Source organism: Pelophylax lessonae, assembly GCF_965119305.1.
Source record: "Pelophylax lessonae genome assembly, chromosome: 6".
Classification (NCBI taxonomy): Eukaryota; Metazoa; Chordata; class Amphibia; order Anura; family Ranidae; genus Pelophylax; species Pelophylax lessonae.
Window position 1 is genome coordinate 300,769,477 of NC_138773.1, and position 20,122 is coordinate 300,789,598.

Below are 20,122 nucleotides of genomic sequence, written 5' to 3' on the forward strand. Positions count from 1 at the left end.
CTGCATTTGGTGAGCACTGATTTGGCTGCATTTGTGACCACGGATTTGGCTGCATTGATCTCTTGTACCATGTCTGCAGTCTCTGACCATCTCCTGTACCATGTCTGCAGTCTCTGACCATCTCCTGTATCATGTTTGCAGTCTCTGACCATCTCCTGTATCATGTTTGCAGTCTCTGACCCTCTCCTGTATCATGTCTGCAGTCTCTGACCATCTCCTGTATCATGTCTGCAGTCTCTGACCATCTCCTGTATCATGTCTGCAGCCTCTGACTATCTCTTGTCTTTTTATAATGTCTGCAGTCTCTGAGGGGGGGGGGGGTGGGGGGAGTCTGGAGAGGAGTTTAGAGTTGGAGGGCCGCTGGGATGGTGGTCATAGGAGAAATCAGACCTATGTGGACTGTTGAGAGGAGACTATAGGATAAAACCAAAGCCACCAAGCTGATGCTGACTAACTGAGCCCTGCACGGTGCACCTGAGAGGAGGTCAGGGACAGCGCCACCAGGCCAGTCTGAAGGGGGGGGGGGGGGGGGGTCAGGGATGTAAGGGGGGAGTGAATACAATAATGTAAGAGGGCATTGATATAAAGGCTCCCCTTATATCAGTACCCCCCCCCCCCATGAACACACATTCCCAGGAGTTCCTGGGGTCCCCCTTGATTGCTCCACTTTCACAACTTTTAACTGGAATTTTCTCAGTCATATATATATATAATAAAGCCCAATGCGCTTTCATATCTATATATAATACACTCTTCAAATGTGCTTTAAAATGCATGGTTTTTTCCTTTTATGAGCAAATAAATAATGGCGGCATGCTGTTGGGTTGGTATAATTCCATGGGGCTGGTATGAAATTATTTCCAGGGTTGAATTTTATTCTCAGTCCGGCCCTGATTGAGTTATATCTCAGCGATTGTTCTTCAGCTATTTCATTCAAGAATACACTATTATCGTCTTTTTTTTTTTTTTTTTTAAAAACACAGAAACCTTATAGTAAAGACATTTCTGTGTTTTATCATAAAGTGTGTGTTTTCATTGGTCTTTGCACTTCCACTACTACCAGGTGTGCCAGAGGGGGCGGAGATTGTTCTTGGGGTTGAGAGTACAGAACCAATCAAGGACCGCCTGTCACAGTTCTACTGCGGCAGGCAGCCCTTTCTGCGCAAACCGGCGTTGGTATATGTCAGTCGCGCACCTGCAGCTAGGGGGCAAGCCTGCGCTGCCGGCAGCGCGCTCCTGCCACCACTCAGCAGCGGGGACTCCGATGCACAGGGCAGGTGGCTCCAATTGCTGCCTGACACCTGCAATTGTTCCCCGCTGAGAGAGAACGGGTAACTATTGTAAACACAATTGACCGTTCTTCTCTCTGGACTGATCACAGAGCGCCTGTGATCCTTCTATATAGGAACACAGGTGTCTACTCATTTCACCAGCCCTGCCCCCATACAGGTAGAATCACTCCCCTAGGCTCCCATTTAGCCCCTTGATCAACCACAAGGTTAACCCCTTCCCTGGCAGTGTTATTAGTACAGTAACAGTGCATATTTTTAGCACTGATTACTGTAGTAATGTCACTGGTACCCCCAAAAGTGTCAAAAATGTCAGTTAGGAGTCTGATCTGTCTGCCACAATGTCACAGTCCCGCTAAAAATTGCAGATCGCCACCATTACTAGTAAAAACCAAAAATGACAAATCTTCCCCCGTAGTTTGTAGACACGATAACTTTTGCGCAAACCAATCAAAATACGCTTATTGCGATTTTTTTTTTTTACCAAAAATATGTAGCAGAAAACAAATTGGTCTAAAATGTTAAAAAAAAATTTACATTTTTTTTTGGTAATGTTACATAGCAGAATGTGAAAAATATTGTTTTTATTTTTCAGAATTGTCGCTCTTTTTTTGTTTATAGCGCAAAAAATAAAAACCGCAAACGTGATCAAATACCACCAAAAGAAAGCTCTATTTGTGGGAAAAAAAATGACATTTTATTTGGGTACAGCGTCACGCGACCGCACAATTGTTAAAGTAATACGGTGCCAAATCACAAAAAATGGCCTGGTCATTAAGGGGGCAAATCCTTCTGGTCCAGAAGTGGTTAAGCGGCTCCTGCGGGGATAGCGCTACACAACATAAAAATGAAATGAATCAGAATCAATGCAGGTCATTCGTTATTCTATTTTAGATGCTTCAAACATTGACAAAAGGTCTGAATGAAAGGCGTCAGAAGGTTCACCAAATTAACCTTATTTCTTGCAATTCCCTGCAGACATAAGTTCACATTTTCTATATAAAGTTTATCAGAAGGTAGAAGGCATCTACTTCCTTAAGTCTGTGCTATGTAACTCCACTCTCTGATTTTTGCCTTAACAACATTAAGGCTTTCAGGGTAGGTCTGAATCTGATTTGAGACCTTGTGAAAGGTTTTATAACTGGCATTTTATTTTTACCATCAAGTATCCCCTTTCAAGTTGGGAGTTCCAGCATCACCAGCAGGTGTGTTCCAAGATCACCAGAGTGCAGACGCACCGGCGCAGAGTGCAGACGCACCGGCGCAGAGTGCAGACGCACCGGCGCAGAGTGCAGACGCACCGGCGCAGAGTGCAGACGCACCGGCGCAGACGCACCGGCGCAGAGTGCAGACGCGCCGGCACAGTACAGCTACTGATGGATGAAAAACTGAACTACTCAGCAGGTAGGCTTTGTATTCTGGAGAACCCTTAAAGTGAGACTTTTTTTTTTTTTAATCTACACCCCCCCCCCCCCCAACAGCTAGTCGGTTGAAAAATAACAGAGTCAGAATTACACAAAACGTATTTATTTCACAGGCAGGGGCAGCTCTTTGTGCACAAACACCACACCCATCACACGATTAAACAGGGGTCCAGGCAAGTAGGGAGTAAGTGCTCTGACAAACGGATGGATGGTGAGCATTTAATCCACCTGCAGACTATTGTTCACAGCTGGGTATTGTTCAAGGAATGCCTGAAAAGAAAACCAGAAAAAAATAGTATAAAATTTCAAATCAACAAAATATATATAATAGAAAAAAAAAAAAAAACCATGCAAGATTTGATCCTGCTAAAAAAAATAATAATTTTGAGTGATTGAAAAAAGGAGGGTGAGGAAGAGCACAAAATGGGAAGAGAAAGAGAGAAAAAGAGAAAAAGAAAGAGAAAGAGAGAAACACAATAGGGAAGAAAGCACGCAAAGGGGGAAAGAGCAAGTAAGAGAATTGGTCTTGCCCAAAAAATCTTATTTGGGCTAAAAAAAAAAGGAAGAGGACAGAGAAGAGGGAGAGAGAGAGGGAGGACAGAGAAGAGGGAGAGAGAGAGGGAGGACAGAGAAGAGGGAGAGAGAGAGGGAGGACAGAGAAGAGGGAGAGAGAGAGGGAGGACAGAGAAGAGGGAGAGAGAGAGGGAGGACAGAGAAGAGGGAGAGAGAGAGGGAGGACAGAGAAGAGGGAGAGAGAGAGGGAGGACAGAGAAGAGAGAGAGAGAGAGGGAGGACAGAGAAGAGAGAGAGAGAGAGAGGGAGGACAGAGAAGAGAGAGAGAGAGAGAGGGAGGACAGAGAAGAGAGAGAGAGAGAGAGGGAGGACAGAGAAGAGAGAGAGAGAGAGAGGGAGGACAGAGAAGAGAGAGAGAGAGAGAGGGAGGACAGAGAAGAGAGAGAGAGAGAGAGAGAGAGGGAGGACAGAGAAGAGAGAGAGAGAGAGAGGGAGGACAGAGAAGAGAGAGAGAGAGAGAGGGAGGACAGAGAAGAGAGAGAGAGAGAGAGGGAGGACAGAGAAGAGAGAGAGAGAGAGAGGGAGGACAGAGAAGAGAGAGAGAGAGAGAGGGAGGACAGAGAAGAGAGAGAGAGAGAGAGGGAGGACAGAGAAGAGAGAGAGAGAGAGGGAGGACAGAGAAGAGAGAGAGAGAGAGGGAGGACAGAGAAGAGAGAGAGAGAGAGGGAGGACAGAGAAGAGAGAGAGAGAGAGGGAGGACAGAGAAGAGAGAGAGAGAGAGAGGGAGGACAGAGAAGAGGGAGAGAGAGGGAGGACAGAGAAGAGGGAGAGAGAGGGAGGACAGAGAAGAGGGAGAGAGAGGGAGGACAGAGAAGAGGGAGGGAGAGAGGGAGGACAGAGAAGAGGGAGGGAGAGAGGGAGGACAGAGAAGAGGGAGGGAGAGAGGGAGGACAGAGAAGAGGGAGGGAGAGAGAGGACAGAGAAGAGGGAGGGAGAGAGAGGACAGAGAAGAGGGAGGGAGAGAGGGGACAGAGAAGAGGGAGGGAGAGAGGGAGGACAGAGAAGAGGGAGGGAGAGAGGGAGGACAGAGAAGAGGGAGGGAGAGAGAGGACAGAGAAGAGGGAGGGAGAGAGGGAGGACAGAGAAGAGGGAGGGAGAGAGAGGACAGAGAAGAGGGAGGGAGAGAGAGGACAGAGAAGAGGGAGAGAGAGAGAGGACAGAGAAGAGGGAGGGAGAGAGAGGACAGAGAAGAGGGAGGGAGAGAGAGGACAGAGAAGAGGGAGAGAGAGAGGACAGAGAAGAGGGAGAGAGAGGACAGAGAAAGGGCAGAGAGAGGGCAGAGAGAGGGCAGAGAGAGGGCAGAGGGAGGAAGGGAGGAAGGCATAGGGCAAAAGGGAAGAAGGAGAGAGCAAAAAGGAAAAAAAAAAAGAGCAAAAAAAAGGGAAGAAAGAGCGTGAGCAAGCGCACGAGAGAGAGCACGAGAGTGAGTGCGAGCAAAAGGAAAAACAGAGAGCGAGTAAAAAGGGAAAAGAGAGCAAAAGGGAAGAAAGAGAGCAAAGGAGGGTGCAAAAAAAGGGAGGAATAGCAAAGAAGAGAGAAAAAGGGAAGGAGAGGGCAAAAGAAGAGAGAATTTGGTCTTGCCCAAAAAAAAAAAAAAATAAAATAAAAGAAGATTTGGCCTGACTGATAAAAAGGAAAGTGAAGAAGAGCACAAAAGAGGAGGAGCGAAAAAAAGGGTAAGGAGAGAGAAAGGAAAGGAGAGGACATAAAGAGAAGGAGAGAAAGACACAGGTAAAAAAAAAAAAAAAAACACAACAAGGAGGGAGAGAAAAATAGTGAGAATGAAAGAATGAAAGAAGGAGAAAGGGAGGCGAGGAACATTAAACTTCTATCCAATAACCTCATTTAAGAACACAGACAGGCTCAATCCAACAGAATGCAAACCCCGGAACCACTTTTAGCAATCCATACAGAATAGATAAAATGGAAGTAAACATTTGGGGTACAGTACTTGTATTTTGGACACAATATTGGGCCTGGCACCAAGAAGATGACTGCATTCTGTTGTTGAACATTCTGTATTTGGATCATGCTTTGAGGTCTCCCCATTCCAGGAAGGTGGTGGCTCCATTTCAGTGTATGAAACTACAAGTCCCAGCATGCATCAATTTTTTCTGCCATGGAATGATGGGATCTGTAGTTCCACAGGTGGCCTAAACCTAGAATGTGTTAAAGCTGACATTTTTGTGCCCCTGACATATACATTGGCTCAGGACATACAGGGGAGCACTGTGGTTAGGTGAGAAGCAGGACCAGAGAACGCTCACATATACACAGGCAAAACAAACTACAAGACAAGTGGGGGGTGGGTTCATGTCACCATGGTAACCATTATATTATCTCATAGGCTAACGCATCCTCTTTGCTCATTAGAAATGTCTCAGTTTCACCATAGCAACCACTAGTCTAACCCACTGATGTCTGCTGTTTCCACAGCAACCACCCATTGACTTCAAGGCCAGTGTAGGTTGCCATGGCAACAGCCAATGAGGCCAGAGCAAGCACACAATTAGAGGCTCATACACACGACCCAATAGAGCAACACATGCAAAGAGATGCTAGAATATACAATTATATGAATGTACGCAAACCGACCACGGCCCCTGATATACAGGAGAGGGCTATAGAGAACAAGGGGTCACCCTCCTAGCACAGGGCACTGAGGTCATACTGACTAATAGGGGGATATTAATGGGACAAAGCTAAGATCTGTCAAATACTTGGCCTTAGTTTAAGATTCCGAGCGGTAAGACGAGGGGTGGAAGTGTCAGAAAGGTTAAACAATGATTTAATTGCAGAGGTAGAAGTGACTGCGATATGCAGAGAGAATATGCAGCAGCACATCATGCATTTAAATCTCTTATTAAGGCTCTGGAGCTGTGAATCAGCCTGAGATTAGGGGAAAAAAAAAAAACAGATGTTTAAATACAACTTCTAAAATTATCTAAACTATTTGATCTGATTGTAACAAGAAAGTAAGAGAGCGAGCGCGTGCCTGCGAGAGAGAATAGAGTTAGGTACCTACGAGGAGGTGAGCTGTGAGCTAGATAGGGGCAGACCAGTGGATGTGGTGTACTTGGATTTCGCTAAGGCGTTTGATACAGTTCCCCACAAGCGCTTAATTTATAAAATAAGGTCTGCAGGTATCGACCGCAGGGTTTGCTCTTGGATACGGAATTGGCTAAAAGGGCGTGTCCAAAGGGTGGTAATAAACAGCGCATACTCAGACTGGTCTGAGGTAGTAAGCGGGGTGCCCCAAGGCCAACCTTGTTCAAATTATTCATAAACCGCATTGAGGTCGGAATCAGTAGCTCGATATCAGTTTTTGCAGATGACACAAAATTGGGCAGGGCAATAACTGCACAGCATGAAGCAGATATCCTACAAAATTACCTGGATAAAATAACGGAGTGGGCAACGACATGGCAAATGAGGTTTAACGTAGAGAAGTGTAAGGTTTTGCACTTGGGGACTAAAAACATAAAAGCACAATACACTTTAAGAGGGGAACCCTTGGGGGAATCAAAAATGGAGAAAGATCTGGGAGTCTTGGTAGATGGTAGACTAGGCAATAGCATGCAATGTCAAGTGGCAGCTGCCAAAGCCAGCAGAATATTAGCATGCATAAAGAAAGGGATGTATTTCAGAGATAAGACTATAATCCTTCCACTTTATAAAACTCTGGTCCGACCACATCTGGAGTATTCTGTCCAGTTCTGGTCACCAGTCCTCAGGAGGGATGTGTTGGAGCTGGAGAAGGTCCAGAGAAGGGCAACTAAACTGATTAGGGGATTGGAGGACCTTAATTATGAAGAGCGTCTGCAATTGCTTGATTTATTCTCCCCGGAGAAGAGACGCCTGAGAGGGGACATGATAGCAATTTATAAATATCTCAGTGGTGATCTCGGTATAAAAAAAAAGCTATTCAGTCATAGGGAGTGCATGAGGACTCGAGGGCATACATTGCGATTAGAGGAGAAGCGTTTTAACCTCAGGCAACGTGGGGGGTTCTTTACGGTTAGAGCTACAAGATTGTGGAATTCTCTACCACAGGAGGTGGTTTCTGCGGGAAGTATGGTGGCTTTCAAAAGACTCTTAGACGTACATCTCAAGGATCAGAACATTCAGGGGTATGTGAGATGATTACAGCCACACACACCTACACAGGTTGAACTGGATGGACTATTGTCTTTATTTAACCTCACCTACTATGTACCTGGTAACTTTTTTTAAGAAGTCTTCCAGGGTTGCATCCGATAGGCTCCTCCTACCTGAAACAGGAAACACAATAGTCCACCATTATAAAAATGTCAATCATACCTTCTGCCCCAGTAATATTAAAGCACCGAAGGAACCCTCAGTAAGCTCATAGTCAGCAAACCCCATTTTGCCTTGTCCTTTAGGGCGGGAACGGGTGCTGCCCTGGAAGACTTCTTAGAAAAAGAGTTACCAGGTACCCAACTCTGTTTTCTCCAATCGTCTTCCAGGGAAGCATCTGAGAGTATGTACCAAGCAATACTTACTAGGGAGGGGATAAAGTCTGGAGCATCTTGCGACCAAATATCTGGTCCTGACTGGACAACTGGTCATGCCTTGTGAAGGTATTGGAGCTCGACCATGCCGCTGCCCTGCAGATCTGCTCCGGTGTTGCCCCGGCTCTTTCTGTGCTTGATGATGCCCAAGCTCTGGTTGAGTGGGCCGTGACTCCAATCAGCAGGGCAAGGTTTAGTGCTTGGTAGGCCGTCTAAATAGCAAGCTTTATCCATCTGGTTACTGTACTTTTCTAGTTCTCTCGAGGTAAAGCCATTTAGGATCTTACATCTAGCTTGTTGTAGGTGACAATTTTCCTGCTATCCATCGAATTTGGAAGGGAGGGAATACAAAACATCCTGAGTTCTGTGGAAAATTGAGGAGACTTTTGGAAGGAAGGCTGGGTCTGACGTGAGGATAGTTTTATCTGTCAAATTTAAACAATATGGTTCCATCATGGATAGAGTCCGTATCTCGCTGACTCTTCTTGCTGACACAAGTGCCACCGGGAGTACACTTTTTAGTGTAAGGTATTTATCTGAACATTCCTCCAATGGTTCAAAGGGAGCAGGGAGGAATCCTTTAAGTACCGTGGAGAGACCCCATGTCGGAGTTCTGCTGAACTTCATGGGTCTGGCTTTTTTCAACGAGAGAAGGAACCTTTCTAAGGAGCGCGTCTTCTGCCAGTCTAATGTCTAGGTGGGAAGATAGGGCTGCCACTTGAACCTTCAAAGTGTTATGGGAAATGCCCTTGTCTGCTCCTTCTTCAAAAAAAAATCTAAGATTGCTGGAATAGTCCCCTTGTTTGGGGTCTCCTTTGTTCTCATACCAGAAGACAAACTTTTTCCTCACTTTTCCATAGATGGCTCTAGTTACAAGTTTTCTGCTGGCTAAGATGGTGTCAATCACCGTTTGAAAGACCTTTGTTCTGTAGCCTCACTCTTTCAGGAACCAGGCCGAAAGCTTCATGACCTTGTAGTTTGGGTGGTTGCCTGGCCCTTGCGATAGGAGGTTCGGCATGTCTGGAAGTGTTAGATGTGGCTGTTTTTTTAAAAGTGACAGAACCATGGTCTTTGAGGCCAATGGAGTGTAAGAAGTAGGACTTTTGTCCTTTCTCCCTAGATCTTTTGTACCAACTTTGGTATTAGGGCAGTTAGGGGGAATGCATAACATCGATGGGGAGCCCAGCTTTGGTTGAACGCATCTACTCCGATATTCCCATCTGTAGGGTTTAGAGAGAAAATTTTTGGGAGCTTCGTATTTATTTTGCCACAAACAGATCCATTTCGGGTACCCCCCAGACTTAGGTGGTCCAGAAGAAGATTTCTTGATTTAAAAGGACCTTTCCGTCTGTTTTATGATTTTTTGGCCTAAGAAGTCTGCTAGCGTGTTGGCGGTTCCCTTCAGACGAATGGTAGAGATGGATCTGAGGTTTCTCTACAGTGTCATTTCTGTCAGGCCCATTAGACAGGTCGATTTTGTCCCCGTCTGTTCAGGTATGCCACAGTTGTGGCGTTGTCTGACTGAATCCTGCCATTTTTGCCCTGAATCACCGGTTGGAATGCTTTTAGCTTCCCCTCTATGGCTTTTAACTCCCTCAGGTTTGAGCATGCTCAAGACCAGTGGGGGTTCCATTTTCCTTGTGCGCTGCAGTCCGCCATATGTGCTCCCCAACCCAGAGCGCTGGTGTCCGTAGTGATCAGCACCGGATCGGTCTGTGTCCCATCTGCGTCCTTCGAGGTAAGTTAGCGGGCTGAGCCACCACTGAAGCGTTCTTTTGATTGCATGAGGAACCAAAATATTTGCCTCTAGGGACGATGGGTTGCCATCCCATTGGGCCAAAATTAGATTTTGTAGAGGTCTTATGTGGAGCTGGGCCCAGGTGATGGCCGGGATTGAGGAAGTCATTAGTCCCAACACTGCCATGCCCCGCCTGATGGTCATGAATTTAGTTTCTATCAGGGATTCTATCGGTTTCCTTGATCTTCTCTGCTTTTTACTCCCTCAGGAAAATCTTGGTTATTTTGGCATCTGGTATGTAGCCCAAGTATGGCTCTCTGACTTAGGATGCATCGTGAATGAAGAAAAATTGCAATTAACCCTAAGCTTTGCAAGCAAGAGAGGCTCTTGTGTAGATTGGCATCCAGTCTGCTGATTCGGCAAACAGTAGATGGTCTAGATATGGAACCACGCCTATGCCTTACTGTCTTAGGTTTTTTAAGGCTTCGGTCATTATTTTTAAGAAAAACCTGGAATGCTGAAAGGTAGAGCTGTGTATTGGAAATGTAGAGTGGTAGCCGGACCCTGGACCGCAAATCTTCGGCATCTTTGATGGCTTTTTTTTTTATTGGTACGTGTAGATATGCATCTAGCAGATCTACTGTGGCCATAAATACTCCTGCTGGGAGGATATTTCCGACCAAGTAGATGGATTCCATCCTGAATCTTTTGTACCTTATCTTTTGTTAAGCGGTTTTAGGTTCAGTATGAGCCTTAGCTTGCCTGATGTTTTTTTTTCCCCCGCAAAAATGTGCAAATAAGACTCCTGTCTTTTCTTCCTCTGGCGGTACATGACAAATCATTTTTTGTTTTATTAGATTCTCCAGCACAGATAAAAAGTCTTCTGCTTAGTCTGTGGAATTTGGGAGTGTCGTCACTAGATACTTAGTTGGGGGGGCGAGTGGAAAACTTTATTGAGTAGCCATCTGCTACCGTACGAATAAAAAAAATTTTCGTGATTTTATTCCACGGATGAGCAAAGAACACCAATCTGTCCCCCAGCCGGAGACCCCTTCTAGCAGCTCTTGCAACTGCGTCAGCCAGACTAATAAGGTCCTGGCTGTGCAGGTGGAAGGTATGGCTGGATTCAGATTCAATGCTGCAGCCTCCCAAGCTCTTCTCAGACGTGGCTCTATCTTTTTTGTCCATGGGATCACTGAGAGTCCCGGAGTCGTCGAAAGCCAAGTCAGACTTGTTTGAGACTCTGGCGAGGGAGGCATCTACTTTAGGGCATTTTGCCCAGGATTGAGTGTCCTCCTCTGTGAAAGGATATCTGCAATTAATCGCAGCTAGGGTGAAGAGCTTCTTTTTTGGTTCTTCCCATTCTTTCTTGACTACTTTTTTCAGAGTCTCATGTACTGGAAATGTTCCTGTTTTTTTTCGGTTGTAAGCCTTTATACATCTTATCGTATAACGAAAGCTCTGCGACTTTTGGCTTTTTGATACCCAGTGTATCTGCTATGGCTCTCAGTAAATTATCCGTGTCTTCTGAGGGGAAAAAAGTGTACCCTCTGATGCTGGATCCTCGTCATCTGAGTCCGAGCATAGGCCATCTTCGCATTCTTATTCTGGGCTATCTGAATCAGTTGCCTGCTCCACTGGGTCCAACTCATCCCCGCTGCACGAGGGGATGGGTGTCTTCCTGGTAGATGGAGTACTGGCATGGCTGGAGCCTCCGGTTTTTCTATGGCCATACAAAGTGGCCCAATCGTGCATTTAATTTCCTTTTTAAAAAAGGAGTCAAGCATGTCCTTAAGGAACCCCTGTGACTCTTTGGCCACCATTTTGTTGATGCATTTCTGGGATAAGGGTTTTTTTCCATTCTGGAGGAAACCTGTGACCGCAAGAGGCGCATGCCTTGCTACTGGCCTTTGCCTTTTTCTCTTCTGGGGTCCTTGTAAGTAACCAAAAAGGACCCAGTGAGGCAGGCAGATGCCATACACAAACATGAATGATCGTTTGTAGTGAGGTAAAGACAGAGTGCACTCCAGAGTGCTCTGATTAACCTTGGAGGTGTCCTGACCGGCCTTCAGGGCAGGGTGGGGAAGCATGGCCAGCCTCAAAGGAAACCCCTGCATAGGGGCCTTTTAACTGCTTCCTGCCCAGCTCCAGCCCCGCCCCCAGCTGCCCTAATGCAATAATAAACAGTTGCAGCTCCTGTGGATCCAGAGGAAACACAATCAGGGGCAGAAGGTATGAGTGACATTTTTATAATGGTGGACTTTTGCGTTTCCTGTTTCAGACCGAGAGAAAGACAGAAAAAAAAAAAAAAGAAAGAGAAAGCGCACGAAAAAGAGAGAGAGCGCGAAAAAATGCGCAAAAAAAAAAAAAAGAAGAAAGCAAAAAAATTAGGAAAAAAAAATGGAAAGAAAGAAAGAAAAATGGTTTAATGAAGAAAAAAAATGGTTGTCTATGATGGCAGCCCAGCTGTTTGTGGCAAGAAAAAGGATTAATGGTAAAGTAAATATCTACAAAATTCTGCACTTCTAAATGCAGGGCTCATTCAAACCTTTCCAGGGCAGAGCTTGGTGGTAACATCATGCACACTGCATACATTATGTTGTGGAGCCGTTCATTTTGAATTGCACCCAAATGCACAAAGGCAACACAGCTCCAACGCTCATGTGTCCTAGACTAGGACTCCTAGTATACCACAGCAAATGGAATACACTGCCATGCATTGTGGAGTGCTGGCATTGCTTCAGGTCACCAAGATCTGAAGGGGATCACAGAACAAGTAAGGACTGCTCATCTGCATACTTGCTCCAGCCACCGACTCAGAAAGTTACTAATATATTTAGATCACTGTAACAGCCAGGGACCAAGCATTTTCAGATGGGGGTTCACCCATTTCCCCAGTATAGTTTTTTCCTCGGGAAAATCTGTAGCTAGATGCAATCTAGTAATTAGTATGTCTCAGTATGGTTGTATCTGGTTTACTGATGTATAACAGGACATCAATTGATAGGTGTGCATTGAAGGGGAGAGAAAAGAGAAAAGAGAAAAGAGAAAAGAGAAAAGAGAAAAGAGAAAAGAGAAAGAGAGCAAAGAGAAAAGAGAAAAGAGAAAGAGAGCAAAGAGAAAAGAGAAAAGAGAAAGAGAGCGAACAGCAGCTCCGGTGTCTGAATGGACACACAGAGATGCAGCTTGGCTCGGGTGCCCCCCATAGAAAGCCGCTTGACAGGAGGGAGGGGCCAGGAGCAGCTAAGAGAGACCCGAGAAAAGGAGGATCCGGGCCACTCTCCACAGAGGGGGTAAGTTAAACATGTTTGTTAATTTTATAGAAAAAATAAAAAGGGACTTTACAATCATTTTAAGATAAAAAGCCTTCAGCAGCCCCCCTAATACTTACCTGAGCCCCATCTAGATCCAGCGATGTTGCAGGAGTGTCTCGACTCCCCTCATTGGTTGGGACAGCAGAATAGAGCCATTGGCTTCCCCTGCTGTCAAAGTCAGTCAGCCAACGAGGAGAGAAAGGGGGAGGGGCCTGGAGATGCTTGCTGTGGGGGCATTTGGTAGGAGGGAGGGGCCAAGAGCAATGAAGAGGGACCCAAGAAGAGGAGGATCCGGGCTGCTCGGTGCAAAACCAACTGCATAGAGGAGGGAAGTATAACATGTTTGACTTTAATATCACTTTAATTCTGGCCACTGAAATGAATGAAAGCTCAAGTGATAAAGGTGCATATTAGGCCCTGTTCACACCGGAGCGTTTTTCAGCCCATAAAAAAAAAAAAAAAAAAAACGCTCATCTGTGAAAATCCAAAACGCTCAACAATCAAAATCCCATTAATTTCAATGGCCCCTGTTAACATCTGAGCGTTTTGTCCCCAGAAGCAAAAACGCCTGTAGCTCAAAAAAGTACATGAGCTTCTTTTTGGGCTGATCAAGAGCTGTACTGGTCCCATAGGAATGCATTAAAACGATGTTATCGGCGTTTCACTGGCGTTTTTCAAACACACAGGTGTTCTCCACCCCTTTTAACACACCCATTAAAAAAAAAAAAAAAAAAAAAAAAAAAAAAAACACACCCAAGAAACGCTCATATAAACACCCTAAAAAACGCCAGAGAAACTCCCAAAAAATGCTTGAAAAAACGCCTAAAAAAAACCGCCTGAAAACGATACACTCAGGTGTGAATGCAGCCTTAGGATTTTTTTAAATAGAAGTATGGGCTTTGGGGTTATTGCATATTTATACTTACCTAGGTGGATGCAGCATCTGTCCCGCAGCACTGAGAACCGAGCAATCAAACACCACCGATCGCTCGGTTCCGACAGCTCCCCGAGCAGAGATCTGCTGGCTGTCAGTCACCGCTCTCTGCTCTGCCCCCTCCTTGCTCATTGGAGCGCTGGGCTGTGGAGGGGCGGAGCGGCTGGCTCCTCGCTCATTGGAGCGCTGGGCTGTGGAGGGGCGGAGCGGCCGGCTCAGGCTCTGAGAAGTCGAGCCGGGGGTCAGTCCAGGCACCTGGCAGATGAGCGAGGAGGGGGCAGAGCAGAGAGCGGTGACTGACAGCCAGTAGCTCTCTGCTCAGGGAGCTGTCAGGACCGAGCGATCGGCGGTGTTTGATTGCTCGGTTCTCCATGATTGTGATGACGCGGTGCCTGGACCGATTTCTGTGACGTCAGCAGAGAGCGGACTTCTGGTCAATCAGATGGCCGAAAGGACACGAACCAGGACGGCCAAACGGGTCACTGGTGAGCGGGCAGCACTGCGCGGGCTTTGTTCCAAGTTAAGTATTTCATAATGAGCTAGTATGCATCGCCTTTGTCTTTCAGTTTTTTTTTTTTTTTCTGAGGTTTACAACCGCTTTAAGATGTTTGCATATGTATTAGTGGACACTGGACTGCATATAGGAGGTGTTCCTTTTATTAGCTAAATGGGGAGCACTGTGCATATTGAAGAACATTCCTATAACAACTCCACCAGATCCCCACCCACCCATGACAGAGCCCAAAAACATTACATCTGTATCAATCCTTGTACTTTTGACGATTGCAGGTTCAGCAGTGCCCTCTAGTGGCGAGTCTGCCTAGAGCAAATCAGACATACCTGGAACAGAGTGGTGGTCTGCATGACCCCAGAGGTGCAGCACATCTCTCTTATGGAATGCATCGCCAGCTGAGGACAGCCCAAGTCCAGCACTCGCAGGCCCAACTTACTAGCCAGGATTGGCCCAATAGTTGTACCGCATGGCACATCATTTCTCACCATGAATTCCTGGTGTGGAAGAAAATTGTTGTTAGAGAAACTAAAGCAAGTTGTCACATTCAGAAACAGTATTCATTGTTTTCAGTATAGAAGCAAATATAGACAATATGGAAAGACCAGCACCAGTATATTGCATTGGACCTTTCAGTAACTTTACAAGTCTGCAAAATAAAATTCCTAACATCTCACATTATGGTTATGTTTTTCCAGGTAGGGGGCACGTGCACACGCGCCGGCTGTGCTGTGATTAGTGAAAGCACAAACCGATCAGCGGGTGCTGGTCAATTGATGACCTCTGCCATCTGCTGATCGGCAAGGAGGAAGACAGGATGAGATCTGTCAATGTAAACGATACAGAGCTCTGTCCTGTCTGCAGGGTTGTCCTGGTTTTTGTTTCCCTGCAAAGCACATCCCTTAGTAAAAGCATCTTGCAGTACACACAAACACTGATTAGGTATACATTTAACCCTTTAATCGCCATAGAGGTTTAACCCCCTTCTAGCCAGTGTCAGTGTATCATTTTAGCATTGATCACTGTATTAGTGTCAGTTAGTGTCAGATTGTCCGCCATAATACTGCAGTCCTGCTATAAGTCGATTATCGCCGCCATTACTAGTATTAAAGAAAAAAAAACAAAAAACTCCAGTATATCCACTTCCAGACCGCCGGCCGCAGTTATACGTCGCTATTTTGACGTTAAATACCGGGGTTATGGCAGCAGATAGCTGCCATAACCCCCGGTATTTTTTTACTGGGGCGGGCGCCGCAGGATCACTTATGAGCGGCGGGAGAGGTGCCCCTCCTGCCGCTTCCCAGTCATTTTCCCCGCTTACCAGAGCCGTTGGTAGCGGGGAAACTATCCAATCCTCTCCTCTACTGGCCAGGAAGTTGAGTGAGGGCAAGCTGGCCCCCACTCCACTCTATGGCCTTGGAGGACCGGTACTCACCGTCACTGGGAGTTAAAGACAGATACTGAATGGACACTGAGAATATGGTCTGGATTACTTCAAATGGGACAATAATATTTTTCTCAAGAAACCTATAAAAAACTGCTTTACACAGTCAGACTTATAACAGATGCTAATATCATCAGCCCAACCATCTGTCTTCCACACATCTTTGAATATGTGGATATACTCAGCTGTTATCTACCGGGGGTTCTGCGTTTACACTTCTGATAATTTGTATTGTACTTCAATGTCAGAGACGGACATTCTGTCACTGGTGGTCCCTTCCTATTGTCTGTGTATAAAGGTGTGATGTGTATTCTGTTAAGCCTGTCTGTCCCATTGTTAATGAACTCGCATATTGTTTCTGTCCAGATGGCTAGATAATTAGTTCAGGTTAATTCCATTTCTGTATACAATTTCATCTGCATATGATAATGTATTCAGGCAACCCCTGACCAGATGGGGTAATCTGATCAGGAGGGGGGGGGGGTGTCCATGCTGTATATAAATTCTGTGTGACTGGTCAATAAAGTAGAAGGTTCCAAAACTTGTACAAGCTAAGTTGTCGGCTAGCTTTTTATGGGGGCGGCTAGGATATCTGATATCTATATTCAAGACTGAAGGAAGCTGTATACTGACGGAAGCCCACAAATACAGTGTGGGCCGCGGTTCCGTTACAGATGTCATATGTCGCTTCCTCCCAACGGCCCTACAGGGCCCCTTCTTCATGATAGAAAAAGTATTTTTTTTCTTACTTTTTAGTGTAGATGTGAGATCTTTTTGACCCCAGATCTCACATTAAAGAGGACCTGTCCTACTTATTTCTATTACAAGGGATGTTTACATTCCTTGTATTAGGAATAAAAGTGATCAAAAAAATCTTTTTAAAAGTGACAGTTTAAAAATAAAAAAAGGTAAAATAAATAAGAAAAAATGTAAAAGTGCCCCATCACTCTGAGCTCGCACGCAGAAGCAAATGCACACGCAAGTTGCGTTCACATATGTAAACGATGTTCAATCCACACATGTGAGATCGCCGCGATCGCTCGAGTGAGAGAAATTATAGCACTAGACCTCCTCTGTACCTCTAACCTGTAGAAAATTTTAAAGCGTTCAATGTTTGTCACCATTCCACGAGTGTGTGCAATTTTAAAGCATGACATGTTGGGTATCTATTTACTCGGCATAACATCATCTTTCACATTATAGAAATAAATTGGGCTAACTTTACTGTTTTTTTTTTAAATTGCGTTTGAAAGAATGCTGCGCAAATACCACATGACAAAAAAAAAATATTGTAACGGCCGCTATTTTATTCTGCAGAGTCTTTGCTAAAAAATTATATATAATGTTTGGGGATTCCAAGTCATTTTCTAGAAAAAACTACTGATTTTAACTTGCAAACAACAAGTGTCAGAAATAGACCTGGTCCTTAAGTAGATGTACAGGTGCATCTCAAAATTAAAAGATAAAAATCCTTTTTTTTTTTAATACAGAAATGTTGGCTTACTGAAAAGTAGGTCCATGTACAGTATAGTATGCACTCAATACGTGGTTGGGGCTCCTTCTGCGTGAATTACTGCATCAATGCGGCGTGGCATGGTGGCGATCAGCCTGTGGCACTGCTGAGGTGTTATGGAAGCCCAGGTTGCTTTGATAGCGGCCTTCAGCTCATCTACATTGTTGGGTCTAGTGACTTTTATCTTCTTCTTGACAATACCCCACAGATTCTCTATGGAGTTTAGGTCAGGCGAGTTTCCTGGCCAATCAAGCACAGTGATACCATGATCATGTGACCAGGTATTGGTACTTTTGGCAGTGTGGGTGGTGCCAAGTCCTGGTTGAAAATGAAATCAGCATCTCCATAGAGCTGGTCAGCAGAGGGAAGCATGAAGTGCTCTAGAATTTCCTGGTAGAGGGCGGCGCTGACTTTGGATTTGATAAAACAGGGTGGACCAACTCCAGCAGATGACATGGCTCCCCAAATCATCACTGTTTGTTCCTTATACAGTATGTATAACATAAATCTCATATAAACTAGATAGTATCAATATCCCTACTATCTTAAGCCAAAATTGGTGACAAAAACATTAACAATTGGCCCGCACCTAGGCTTTGCAATTGGTCGTCCTGTGATCCGCCATATTGATTGCTGCTCTACTATTATATTGGGTCTTGAAGAAGCCAGAATTGGTGAAACGTTGACCCTGGTGACTGAAGTACACAGATTCTACATCTACATCCTATATACTGTTTATGCATAGACTTCTGGCATCTGTAGTAGGGCATTTGCCTCAGATTTTGTCTTTCACTTGGATCTTGTTAGGGCATTTTAATGTATACAAATAAAAGTACTATGCTTTATAAAAGTGTGATTGTATATGTGTGTGTGTGTGTGTGTGTGTGTGTGTGTGCGCGTGCGTGCGTGCGTGCGTGCGTGCGTGCGGTTTCCCATATTGAGCCCATAAAGCACGTTTTTTTAGGCTGTGGTTAAATTAGTGAAACAAAAACAATGAATTCCCTGCTCAATTCACCATCCAGTTTGCTAACCAATCAAATTAACCTGTCCAACAGTAGGCATTAAAAAGAGGGGTTTAGTTGGCACACATTTGCAAATGCATGTGAGAGCTGCAGGGCCCCTTCACGGCTCCCTGTATTACCTGCAGTCCTAACTCCTGAATCTATGAGAGTCTCCACAGTGGAAGCACAGGCACTCTAATGGATAGATGATATGGATAGATGGATATCTATCCATTAGAGTGCCTGTGCTTCCACTGTGGAGACTCTCATAGATTCAGGACTGCAGGTAATACAGGGTGCCGTGAAGGGGCCCTGCAGCTCACACATGCATTTGCAAATGTGTGCTAACTAAACCCCTCTTTTTAACGCCTACTGTTGAACAGGAAAAATTTAATTGGTTAGCAAATTGGTTGGTGAATTGAGCTGGGAATTCGTTGTTTGTTGAACATGCATTGCCCTTCCATGTGCTCTTTGCTATGAAGGCCAGTTACAGGTGGGGGCAGGGGCCATTTTATTTGTGGCTAAATTAGTCAACCTGCATTTTTTTGGTGGTACTTTTGCATGGTGCTGCAGTTTGACATCAGTTCACAACCAACAGAGTCTAAAAAAAAAAAAAAAAAAAAAAAAAAAACAACAACTTTGTGTTCTCAAACTGACACTGTAATGTTCCTCTGTGACTTAGCAATACCTGCAGGGGCACTCCGACGCGCCCAGCAATTTCCCGCATCACAGCCTCAGTCACAGCAGTGGAGGCGTAGCGCTGGTTGCTGTTCACTTTGATGACTGGTCCCTAATAAAATAAATAAAGAGTTATGCAGATAGCCAGTGATAACAATTGGGAAGGAAGGATTACCTGACAAAATGAAAATGCGGTGAATTTAGAAGCTCACCTTGTGGAAAGCTGGTCTGTGATTTTCCTCATGTTTATCCCTGCGGAAGAAAACATTTATCCATATAAAAAGGTGGATCCAACGTACACATCACAGTGAAAGAAACCTGTATTATAAAGATATCCAAACCAGCCAACAAAAACATAATATATTGTAGCTTACCAGTCTTTAGATGTGGTGGCTGCATTTGTTTTTTTTGTCAGGTCAAGAACATTTTCAGCAAGCACAGAAAATACCTGTTGATCCTGCCAGAAATGTTGCATCCTTTTCACTTCCTGTGCGCTTAACAGAAAGCACAAATCAACCTTATCTATTGTAAACCATTAATCAGCCCATCTGACAACCATGGCTATAATTTACAAAACATGCCCACACTTATCTGCTCTGTGCAATAGTTATTCACAGAGCAGCCCCGATCCTCCTCTTCTGGGGTGCTCGGCTGGTGCTCTAGGCCCTTCCTCTTCATCAGGTGCCCAGAGGGAAAGTCACTTTCCCTGGGGGAACCCGTGTGGGCTTCCTCCCGAGTCCCGCTGCTGCGTCCATTGACACAAACAGTGGAACTCGGTCCTCCCCCTCGCTCCCGTGTCACTGGAATTGATTGACAGCAGTGGGAGCCAATGGCTCCTGCTGCTATTAATCTGTCCAATGAGGAGTGAGACAGCAGCTGGAGCCACTGCGCTCGTGCACGTCGCTGAATTGGGGGGGGGGGGGGGGGGGGTTCTGTGGCACAGAAGGTTTTTTACCCTTTAATGCATAGAATGCATTAAGGTGAAAACCCTTGAGGCTTTACAACCACTCTAAAGACTGACAAGTAGCGAAAAAAAAAAAAAGGATATTTATACACACACACTTGAGATAGAGATTATTATATATATATATATATATATATATATATATATATATATATATATATATATATATATATATATATATATATATATATATATATATATATATAT

General features: G+C 45.0%; 1 protein-coding gene across 4 annotated transcripts in view; it reads right to left on the bottom strand.

Moving 5' to 3' along the window:
* Nucleotides 1–2,800: 2,800 nt before the first annotated feature.
* The window catches only part of DNPEP (aspartyl aminopeptidase), an 85,025-nt gene continuing 67,703 nt past the window's right edge, over nucleotides 2,801–20,122 (bottom strand). For all 4 annotated transcript variants that reach the window (XM_082262057.1, XM_082262058.1, XM_082262059.1 and 1 more), the window contains exons 12-15: nucleotides 19,164–19,203; nucleotides 18,962–19,063; nucleotides 14,645–14,812; nucleotides 2,801–2,983 (exon numbers count right to left, since the gene is read on the bottom strand). In XM_082262057.1, the coding sequence (XP_082118183.1) occupies nucleotides 2,933–2,983; nucleotides 14,645–14,812; nucleotides 18,962–19,063; nucleotides 19,164–19,203 (361 nt within the window). In that variant the 3' untranslated portion in view covers nucleotides 2,801–2,932. The remainder of the gene's footprint in view (nucleotides 2,984–14,644; nucleotides 14,813–18,961; nucleotides 19,064–19,163; nucleotides 19,204–20,122) is intronic.